This window comes from Heterodontus francisci, chromosome 12, assembly GCF_036365525.1.
Source record: "Heterodontus francisci isolate sHetFra1 chromosome 12, sHetFra1.hap1, whole genome shotgun sequence".
NCBI lineage: Eukaryota > Metazoa > Chordata > Chondrichthyes > Heterodontiformes > Heterodontidae > Heterodontus > Heterodontus francisci.
In genome coordinates, this window is record NC_090382.1 from 15,699,981 (window position 1) to 15,712,058 (window position 12,078).

The following is a 12,078-nucleotide window of genomic DNA, read 5'->3' on the forward strand; positions in this document are numbered from 1 at the left end:
GCACCTTTAATAAAAGGGCGGCGCAGTGGTTAGCACCGCAGCCTCACAGCTCCAGCGACCTGGGTTCAATTCTGGGTACTGCCTGTGTGGAGTTTGCAAGTTCTCCCTGTGTCTGCATGGGTTTCCTCCGGGTGCTCCGGTTTCCTCCCACAGCCAAAAGACTTGCAGGTTGGTAGGTAAATTGGCCATTATAAATTACCCCTAGTATAGGTAGGTGGTAGGGGAATATAGGGACAGTTGGGGATGTAGTAGGAATATGGGATTAGTGTAGGATTAGTATAAATGGGTGGTTGATGGTCGGCACAGACTTGGTGGGCCGAACGGCCTGTTTCAGTGCTGTATCTCTAAACTAAAAGTATGTAACATAGAAACATATGCATTGTCATATCAAAGGGTTAAGGAAAAAGAATAAAAAGTGGGTGCTCGAACAGATATTTTGGAGTTTTATTGAGGTCTGGTCAACCTTTATATTGAGCTCGGAACTGTAATACATTTTGAGTTCTCCAGCTAAAATTTGCTAGGCTTTGTTGTAAGCACTGCTGTTAAGTGCAAGTTCAATTATTGTATGCTCAATAAATCTGTGACATTTGACATTCAATGTTGCAAACTCGATTGATGTGTGGAGTAAATTGTAAGTAAGAACTTGCACTTTAGCCTCCTCTGACAATAGGGGCTCTACAATTGGCCTTAACGCTTCTGGGTTAGGGAGGGGGGCGGGGGGGAAATCACCCAGGATTTCCATTCATGAATGCTTTTCCTGTTGGAGAGTTGCCAGTCTGTATGGCAGCATGGACAGGATTATGATGCCCTGACAACTCAATAGCCTGTAGGTATTCGCTTTCTTGGCTCACACATGATGAATAGCCAATTGAGTGAGGTACTGGAGGTATTTGTGTAACTCTACCCCAACCTCAGCAAAGGAGAGGAGAAATTAACTTTAAGAAATCACACTTTCGATTGAATCAGCCTATTTTGAGAAATTGATCATTAATTTTATCGCTTTGTGAATAGATAAAAGGGTTAAGGAACCAATATTTACCATCTAACAACCCGTGGAATGCCAATTTTAATTATTAAAACTTACTTTAAGTATGCATGCTGTGATTATAGCTGGATATTTATTTTCCTCATTCTATTCTGCAGGGATGGTTTGGAAGATCCCTTGGATGACACAGGCCTGGTCTTCCAGCAGTTGGAGCAACTGTGTACTGTGAGTCGCTGCGAATACGAGAAAACGTGTGCCCTGCTTGTGCAGCTGTTTGATCAGTCTGCTCAGACCTACCAGGAACTCCTGCGCTCTCCCAGTGGCAGGAACATAGAAATTGCAGTCCAGGAAGGTGAGTAACCTTTGGTTTGCTCTCAAAACCCTCACGTGTGTAAAATGAAATGAACTCCTCCTGCAGCTTCATTCAGTTGCTTAAATTTTGCACAAAGCCTTGTTCAAATGCTGTTACTTGAGGGGTGTGTGGAGTGCAGCTCAAATCCAATCATTCTAAAACTTCTCTTCACTGCAGGCCTACTTCTACACCCAGAGTTTTCAGGAAAATCATACTTACTCTCTTAAAGTGGCACTTAATATCATCGTTTTCCTCAATCGCTTCCATCCTCCTCCCCCAGCTTTCCTTTGTGGATGGAAGTCTCTGATATTCCTGAGCTGCCTCCTGGGTGTTTGTATGTGGGCAACCTATGAAACTTTCTCACTGGTATTTCAATCTTCTCTCCTTCATGTTGAGAATCTCCTTGCCGTGCCTTCCCCAGTGGCACAGACCAAGGTGGTGTATATGTATGGAGAATTTTATCCAGAATGTGTCTCTGGAGGGCGCACACATCTGAGAAATGTTATATGATCAGAAAGAGTGATAGATTGGTAAACCCTTTAAAGATATACAGCAGTGTTTAGAAGTACCGAGCATCAAAATGAGTGACTTTTTAAACCAAAATGACTGTGTCTCACTTGAAGGGGGAATTTTAATCCCCTGATCCTTCAGAAACCAGGCAGACAGTTAAAGATCCCTGTACAACTTACTCCCTCTGATCCTGCTGCCAGCCCACAGTCCTGATATTAACCTGCTCTCTGCAGCAGTCGAGTAGGGCATCCATTGGACTCCTGCTTGAAATCTGCAATTGATTTCCTATTATCTCATCGGGACCTGGCTGCAATCTTACTGCCTGGCCTGTGTAGGGAATCCCACACAGTTTTCCAGCCAGGTCAAACCTGTTGGGAACAGAAGCCAGGGCCAGAAAGGTGAGCTATTGTTTTGTTTCCAACAAGTGAAACAGGAATGCTGTCGCAGGCTTCTCCTTTCCCCACCAAACACTTAACTTAGTGCTGGGTTCAGGCAGAAATCTGACAGCAGACATGTATATGAGTTCTGGGGAGTTAATGTTGCAGGCCTCGTGCCCAGTCACCACACTGTCAGTTGCCAGCACCAATGTAAGGAATGTTGACCAGTCATGCAGCTTTTCCCGTAATGAGTTGGTGGGGCCACAAGGCCTCCTGTAATTGACTGGCCATTGCAGACTGAAGAGGAGAAGTGGCAGACCAAGGTTGGCCCCATTGAAAGGCGAAGGCCAACCACTGGGAATAGAGGGATATGGGCCCCTGAAGTGCAGAAGGTGTTAGTTTAGGCAGGCATCAAGATCGGCGCAGGCTTGGAGGGCCGAATGGCCTGTTCCTGTGCTGTACTGTTCTTTGTTCTTTGTTCACTGGGCAAAAATTGGACTTTTTGGTGCAGGCCTTGCCTGAAACACCAATTCCAAAACCAGCTTGGTCTGTGCCACTGGGGAAAGCACGGGCAAGGAGATTCTCAACATGAAGGAGAGAAGATTGAAATATCAGTGGGAAAGTTTCACAGGTTGCCCTCATAGAAATACACAGGAAGCAGCTCACGAGTATCAGAGACTTCCATCCACAAATGAAAGTGTGTAGCTGGGGGAGGAGGATGTACGAGATAGAGGAAAAAGATGATAAGTGCCATTTTAAGAGAGTTAGTATGGTTTTCTTGAAAACTCAGGGTGTAGAAGTAGGCCTATGGTGGGGATGAGTTTCAGAATGATTGGATTTGTGCTGCTCAGACGTCCCAGCTGCATCACAAAGGGGTCCCTCATTCGCGTCAAACCAAGGATCATAACAAGCCTTGCACATGGAACATCCATTGGCTCTGAGTGTCACTGATGCTTCAGGGGCATTTTATAGCACATCAGGTGAACAGGGCATTGAACGACCCCCCAGTGTCAGCAACACCTGCTGTTGTGAGTTGTCAGCCAATACAGCATCAGCTTTCTTGGTGCTGTGGTATCAGCCCTACGCTGTGTGGCACAAATTCTGGTGACATCTTTGTTGGATACCCTTTTATTTTATATGAGCAATGACTCCAAAAACTGCAAGTCTTATCGTGTATTTAGGGTTATTTAGTGATGTCAACGAAAGGCAAATTCCACTGAGAAACTTTGAGAGTGAAGCTTCACAAAAAGTACATTGCAGCCATCTTAAAATATTAACCTTGAAAAGTGAGGTTGTGTGCTTTTATTGTATTAGAAAGCATCTTGTAGATTTTTGTGTGGCACAATGAATGGAGGGCAGTTGAGATGCACAAGTTATGGTGGTCCCCTGCTGTAACTTGTTTTATCACAGAATCTTAACCTTGCTCTGTTTACTCACTTTGAGAACAATTTCAAATTATAGTGCTCTTTTGCAAATAGTTTTTGCTCCCCTGCTCTCCTGAGGGTGCTGAGCCACATATGGTTCCAGCTGCCTTTTTTATACCTTACCTTAGTGGCCATTTTTCATGTGTGAAGCGAATATAGTGCTGGCAGGCTATTCAGCGGTGTGGCGAGCCCACTTCTGTCCTTTCCTGTTAATCAAACATGCATACATACACTCATACTCTCTCTCTCTTTCATTGGATAGTATGCATGGGCTGTAACCATGGCAGATTTTTTTCCCCTCATTCCCAACCCCAGGGTCTCTAAGGCTCATTGCAGTGTCCCTATTGCCACTCTGGCTAAGATCAGCAAACTCAGTCCAGACTAGTGATTGAAGCTGAATATTTGTGCATTAAACAAATAAAAAGCAAACAAAACTACAAACGCTGAAAATCTGTTCGAGTAAACAGAAAATACTGCGGGATAAGCAGCAGGTTTGTCAGCATCTAAAGAGAGATCTTTCATGAAGTCTGGAGACTGGAAGATAAACTCATCCCTATATAGGATAGAACAAAACAAGGAGGAGGAATATGTTTCTATTGCATTCTATGAGCGGTGGGGGCGCAGATCCCTGACTGTACCAATTGGTTCAACCACAGACCGGTTCCTTTGTTTTACTGAATACACTCATTTTGTTACCCTGACCATGATGGTATCAGGTTTTGGATATCGCTCTGTGCCCTATCTTGTTCGCAGGATGGGAATGTATGCCACTCTCCAGCTGCTTGCTGATTTCAGCCGAGTGGGAATGCACGTCTCTGCTTGGTGAAAAGTGTTGAGCTTCCTTGGGGACCTGCTACTTGGTGACCATAAATCTTTCTCCCCGCAGGAGAAGCGCTTCTTTTAAAACAAAATGCTCTTTAAGTTAGCAGAAGGAAATCCATTACTGAGATGATTGTAGCTGGAATTGGCAAAATTGTGGACTTAAGATCCTTTGATGGCTTTAGTACTTCACTGTAAGAGCAGTTCCCCCCTATAGTACAGTTCATCATTAAGCTGAATGAAGAAATAAATCAGATTCACCAGACTGAATTACAGCAACCTGACAAATATCACGTAAATTTTACTGCCTCAGTCAAAATGCACTTGGGTAAAGAAATACAGCTTCACAGACTATGTGAAGTCACTGGTGTTGTAGACTGGCGGCTAAGGCAATCAGTGTACATTGTTTAAATTTGAGAAATATAAGAGAGGCACCAGGGCCCATAGTGCAGGACAGCACCACGGTTAAAAATAGTAAGACAGAAGACGAGGTAAATCAATAATTAGTCATCAAACCTAGGTTTTAAAGGGCCATGACTTTAAAAGGAAGGGAAGGAGTTTTGAGAAAAGACAGCCAGACTGCATTTATGAAATGTTTCATCAGGCTTCAGAGAAGTGATTCAAAGTACATCATGTTCAGTGATTTACTTTGAAATGCATTGTCTGCTGTTATTTAGGTAATCATGGTAACCATCTTGTGCATAAATTCAATAAAGAGTTATGTTAAACTTCAGAAAGCTTGTTGTGGAAGGAGCCAGAGCCTATCTTTACTCAGTTTCACATTTATTGTACAGGGTAAAAGGATTACAAACATGTAGCTCCTCACTCAAATCTTCCACCAGTCTTAGTAAGTGTTTGCTTATAAATGCTCAAATAAGACCCCCAACTAACACCCTCCACCTGCATATAATCAAACAATTGATATACAATTAACAGATTAACAGACAGCCTAGTTCTGGTAGTGGTGGTTGAAGGAGAAATGTTGGCCACATCACCAGGAATGGTGCTATTGGAACTTTAACAGTCATCTGAAGGTGACAATTCTGCTTAATATTTCATCTGAAGGACAGCCCTCCTTGACACCCAGTACTCCCTAAATCAGCCTAAATTGTGTGCCCATGTTCTGGAGTGGGGCTTGAACCCACAACTTAAGCTGGGGAATTGCAGATGAAATCCACTAATTCAGATCTGATTTCAGTAGAAAAATATGGTTTGTGTCTATTTCTTGGGACACCGATGTGCACATCAAAATGCAACATAAAACTGTGCATCGAGAAAAAGCATTTCCAAGTTTGATACGTTTTTGATCAAATTTATTTTGCGGAATTTCTAAGCTTGCTTCTTGAGCACCTGGGATCATTTTATTGGGTCAATGTTGCCTTTTTTCTTACTGTACGTTCAAGAAAAAAACTCAGTTTTGACAGTTGAGTGGGTAATATTGTGGCATTAACCCATACAGACCAAAAAAATGACAAATCTGATCCCTGAGGTAGCAGAACTTGGCTCTGGTGGTACTGAAAAGGGAATACAATAATCCCAGGTCAAGCAGGAGTGCTGCCAGTCACATTTCCTACTCCTGATCACTGTCCAGCAACTACTGGAAGTGTGAACTGATGATAGATAAAAAAATTAGACTAGCCTTAGCTGATGCCTCTCCCCATCCGTAGCTGGGTACATTGTGACGCTCACTTACCCGACTCAGGAATGATTGCTTAGGTCAGTACTGAGAGTGCATTCTGTGGAATTTCACCTCAAGAAACATCACTACCTTTAGAAGAGAATGGGTAAATGGTAAAAAAGGAAAGAAAAATGTAAATGTGATCTGCAATGAGGCATTGATTACCCATTTTCTAATTGCTCCACTGTTACTCAGAGAGGTCACTTTGATAATGCTGTTTCAGCTGGTCTGATTAGCAAGCATACAGTTAAGAACTCCATTCCTCAGGAGATTCTTACGGGAATTGGCAAAAATTTAGGCTAAGGTCTTCTGATGGTTTAGTGGCTGTGGACAAAACCAAAGAGATCACAAGGTCCCAGGTTTGATTCCCATCAGCCAGTACAGTGTTTAGAATACTATATGGGGTGAGGAGCAGAAATCATCCAGAGGTCCTGTTCCTGACACATGCTGGAATTGCATGAGTGTGGACTAAAAGACAAGTAGAGGAGTGTGCAGAGTTGTGATGCCCTCCAGAGTTTGATATCCTGTCAATACTCACTGTCTAAACTTACAGCACATGAAGAATGGCCAGTTGGGCAAGGAAACGGGGGTCTGTTCGGCTTGGGCCTATCGTAAGAAAACAATGGGGAATTGAGGCAAAGAAATTATAATGTAAGCTTTCGATATTCTATTTAACAGTGGTTTTGTAACAGCACTTCATCTAGAAATAGTATTGTCTCTTGAGCAACCAGATTTCCAAAAACCTTGTTCAGAGTTTATATATTTATTTTTTAAATGAGCGCAAAGAGCTTTGCGACTATCATTTCCTAATGGTTGCTAAGCACTGATAGTGACTATCCACTGCCCATGCTGTGGCTCTGTTGAGATAGACATCTTTTCAAATCTAGTTCCATATAGTTGCTAGCAACATTATTTTCAAAGGTACATCTTTTCCCACTTGTGGAAGTGTTTTAGACAGGTGGCCACTTATTTCACTGTGTTAAGTACAGCAGAGCACCCAGTTTGGCTATTCTTCTTCCTTAGTGCCAACAGAAAGCACTGCATAGCTATATATATTTATTTGTTTTCCCCTTAGAGTTGCAGCTCTTGTGTCACAGTTGACAACTGTTCAAATGATTTGTGCAGAGATTCAAACCTCCGGCACTGATTTCTATTTCCCCATCTAATCAGCTCTTAATTAGTCAGAAACTCTAAGTAGGGTGGTGATGGCTTTGAGAAATCCACAGTGGTCTTATGCTGATTCATGGTTTGTGTTTCAGGATGTCACTGCTAAATAAAACATGGGAAATTTCCAATGCCATGCTGTCTAACGGTGCCTTTCACCAGTAAATTGATTCAGATCATCCTTGAAGCTAAACTGTTAAGAGCTTGGTGGCTTGGGGTATTTTACTAGAATAGTAATTCAGCAAGATAAATCCAGCTTTGCTGGTGATTTTGTCAGTATCGAGGGACTCCAGTTGTATGAAATGTATGAACATTTCAACTCATAGTGCTTTCATATATTGAACACTAATGCTAGGAAGGTTATAAATGGGGGGTAGGGAGTTAGAAAAGGTCTGTATTTAATAAACTGATTTTTTTTTCTGGGAAGGTACATCAGATCAGCCATGATCTTACTGAATGGCAGAGCAGGCTTGAGGGGCTGTATGGCCTACTCCTGCACCTATTTCTTATGTTCTTATAGAGCAGGGGAAAAGGACAAGGAAACAGAGTTCATTCTTAAGAAATTAATTACACCAATTTACCCTAAATATTGCGAAAGGAGAAATATTCTTGATTTCCACCTGCTTTGGATAGCTATGCATGACCAACACAACATTTCGCAAAATGCCCTGGACTATTTTTTGTCTTTCTCCTCTCTAGTTTCTGGTTGCCCTGCAGTACCTCACCCAAGTGATCAGTGTTTTTCTATGCACTTGGGCAGTGAATGTTGACCATGGTGTGAGGAGTATCACATCCCTCGCCTGATGTCCACATGCTTGAACTTCCCAGCAAGGGGTATTGGATTGAGATCTGGAGCAGCAATCTGTCTGATTTTTCTCTTTCCTGACTCAAGGCGTTGAGATCAATTGCAGCTCCCATCTGCCATTCCAGCTAAAATTAGCTAATTTGACACAAATTTGGCCAGCAATTGAACCCCAAATCTCCTGGTCTGTTTGGCTCAGCTAAATGCTACCTTTACTAACTGATCTCAGCCACAGAGAGGAGGAAGAGCCTATAGGAATTATAATGTAATATTCAGTGAAAGACTCACCATAGTTTTACAATAGATAAGCTCACAAGAAAGAGAGGTGAGAGAAAGATCTCCTATCGGGCAAAAGGCAATCTCTTACATCATGCCCAGGAGAGTGAAACAATTGGTGCATTAGCTTTGCTAAGCTATCCTCCTTGTTTGAATCAAAATCAGTTCTTGAAAGTGTTGTCAAGAAAGACACACAATCCAGGTAGAATTTTGATCTATACGGAAGAGTAAATATGCATTAGTGAGCGCTCTTCTACTCTCTTTTTTGTTAAATAATTTTAATTAACTTTAGGTTTCAGCATTGGCTCAGTGGTGGCATTAGTTTAGTTTAGAGATACAGCACTGAAACAGGCCCTTCGACCCACCGAGTCTGTGCCAACCATCAACCACCCATTTATACTAATTCTACACTAATTCCATATTCCTACCACATCCCCACCTGTCCCTATATTTTCCCTACCACCTACACGAGGGGCAATTTCTAATGGCCAATTTACCTATCAACCTGCAAGTCTTTGGCATGTGGGAGGAAACCGGAGCACCCGGAGGAAACCCACGCAGACACAGGGAGAACTTGCAAACTCCACACAGGCAGTACCCAGAATTGAACCCGGGTCGCTGGAGCTGTGAGGCTGCGGTGCTAGCCACTGTGCCACCCTTAATTCTTATTTCTAAGTCAGATGGTCATGGATTCAAGTCCAACTTCAGAGACTTGAGGACATAATCCAGGATGACACAGCAGTGCCATTCTGAGGAAGGGCTGCCCTGTCAGAGGTGCCATCTTTCAGATGAGATGTTAGCCCATTGCTCAATCTTACCTGTCAGGTGGATGGAAGTTGAAGATTGTGTTACTTTATTTGAAAAACAGCAGGGAAGCTCTTGAGTATCCTGTAACCCTCAATTCACATTACCAAAACATACCATTTGGTCAATAATCTTACTGATGTTTATGGGATCTTACTGTGCCAAATTGGTTGCTGCATGTCTCTGCATTACAATTGACCACACTTCAAAAATAATTCATTAGCAGTGAAGTGCTTTAGGACATCCAGAGGTTGTGAATGATACAATATAAACGTAAGTTCTATCTTACTCCATATGTGTCAGCTTGGCTCTGTAGATAGTCTCCCACATGAGTGAAAAGTCATGGGTTCAAGTTCCACTTCGGGACTTGATCTCATAATCCAGTGCAATACTAAATTCCTAAAGCTGCTGTATTATCAGTATGATGTTATACTGAGGTCCTGCCTGTCTGTCCAGGTATCCTGGCCAGCATTCTTCCCTCAACCAACACTACTTGAAACAGATAAATTAGTCATTCACTTTCTTTACTATTTTGGGGGACCTTGTGTGTAAATTAATTATTGCAACAATGATGATACATCATGAGTAAGCACTTTGGTCATTGTGGACTTGGTAAGGCACTATATAAGTATGAACTTACTTATTCTATATATGTTTGAAGTTTACCTGAGGATACTTCCCTTTGTGGCTGGTGTTTTCCTCTTAATTGTTTGAAGATGTCACCAAGTGTTTCTGTTATGGCTTGAATGTGTGGCCCAATGTTCCAATTCATGGGTTGAATTGTGGAGGCTTGCTGCAGAATCCCTTGGAAACTCAAATGCGTAAAAAATGTGATGATTCTTAAATTATATTGAAGTGTCATGCATATCAAGTAGTTGTTGTATATTGACCAGGGTCAAAAATGATGTTGATTACTAAGCAAAACAGAAACCTTGTGCATTTCACAAAAGTAAGCAATCCCAAAAACAAGCTTGTAACAGAACTGATCTTAGGCTAAAGGTACTGAACCAAAATACATTCAAGTTAGCTGTACTTAAGTTAATTGCATCTAGAGTTTTCTCTTATTGGACCCAACAGTTGACATGATGCAATGCACTGGACCTTAAAGTTTTCAGCCTGCTGAAGACAGGGTTTCAATTTTCATCAGGATTCTGATGTCTTAATTTGACCTATCCCACTGAGGCTAAGTAAGCTGCACCAAATAGAATATAGATCCTTGTGATGTCTGACAGTCATGTTTGTGTCCAGTTCTGCAGGATCAGTCTGGGCCTTGCAGTTAGAGAGCCTGTTAATGTATTTCATAATTTGATGGCAAACATTCTTTATAATGTTGAAGAATGGAACATTTGTTCTTTATATCTTCAGGTCGCTTGGCTTGGCTGATATATATAGTTGGTGCTGTAATTGGAGGCAGGTTAACTTTTACTTGCACTGATGAACAAGACACTATGGACGGAGAATTAGTTTATCGGTAAGTCATAGTTCCTTCAAGTATGCTTGGAAATTCCATTTGTGATGAAATATGTATATTATAGTATGAAGTGTACATGGCATGAGCTTTGTCTCTAGTTGCTGATCACAGATGGAAGGATCAGAAACTCCAAGGATCTTTGTTTCTCTGCTTTTCGGATAATGTTTTGACAATGATTACCAGTAACCAGTCTCAATGGAGAGGGTCACAAAAACAAGAAATGCTGGAATCACTCAGCAGGTCTGGCAGCATCTGTGGAAAGAGAAGCAGAGTTAACGTTTCGGGTCAGCGACCCTTCTTCATGGAGAGGGTGACTGGTTTCATTGACTAGAGGAATATTTACCAAGTACCAGCAGTTGCTCACTATACTGTATTCAGTTGTTAGCAGTGCTGCCTCTAGTCAGAAGGTTGTTGGTTGGAATCTGAGTATAGAATTTAGTGCAGTACTAATGGAGTGCGACATCATTGGAGGTGAGATATTTCAGATGAGATGTTCAATCGAGGCCTGGCCTGCCTGTCTGTTGGATGTTAACGATTCTTTGATCATTATCCAAAGTAGATTAGGGAGTTGTCCTGGTGTTCTGCATTCATCCAACAGCACCAAAACCAAATTATCTAGCCATTCGTCTTATTTGCCATTTGTGGGACCCAGGTGTGACCATACCGCAAATGTAAACGATTGATGGTAAGCCATTTTGGGATGTGATGCAGCACTGGAGACATTTTTGCTCTTCGAACTTGTCCTACTGTCATATTTTAATTCAAAACTGTGTTCTAGACTTAACTATTTTATACTTTTGCTATCTTATATACAGTTGCGATGTCCCTCTCAACTGTCCTCTTTAAAGGTGAAAAGCTTAGGTTTGTCAAATCATTTCAGAACAAAACACTATACATTAGTATACATGGGAATTGTCAGCATTTTTGGCATGTGATCAGTTTTTCAATCCATGTATCAGCATTTTAGTGCTTTATCAAATAAAACAGCATCTTTTTCACTGTGTTATAATTAACAACCAATCATATCTCTTGGAAAGCTGGACTTGAATCATCAAAACTAAGCAGGTCAATTGGTTGTTGGGACCTAAACCTGTCAAAATCAATCTGTTAGATTCAACTTTTTCTGTTTGTTGAAATTGAGGCAGAAAAGTTTTAAGATGAGCTGTTAGTTTCTGAGAGATTCAGTTACAGCTGAGTTCATTTGATGTGTCCAGATGTGGACACATCGGTTAGAAACAAATAGGTTGCTAAAATACTGCTTTTATGCTTTTTTTTCTCAAAGGAAGTGTCTGGGCCATGTGTGGCTGCTGTTTCATGTGAAAGCTTATTTTCTTGAAGGCTAGTTGTAGCTGATTTTTTTAAAGGTGAAGAGATGTTCCCTTGTGTGACTGTGACTCGTGGCTTATTTGAATATTC

The 12,078-nt window shown here is 41.7% G+C and overlaps 1 protein-coding gene across 8 annotated transcripts in view; it reads left to right on the top strand.

The window, feature by feature from the left end:
• Positions 1–12,078, top strand: part of LOC137375763 (ran-binding protein 17-like) — a 1,067,965-nt gene that overhangs the window by 264,638 nt on the left and 791,249 nt on the right. For all 8 annotated transcript variants that reach the window (XM_068043152.1, XM_068043155.1, XM_068043154.1 and 5 more), the window contains 2 exons: positions 1,144–1,337; positions 10,557–10,662. In XM_068043152.1, coding sequence (XP_067899253.1) covers positions 1,144–1,337; positions 10,557–10,662 — 300 coding nt within the window. The remainder of the gene's footprint in view (positions 1–1,143; positions 1,338–10,556; positions 10,663–12,078) is intronic.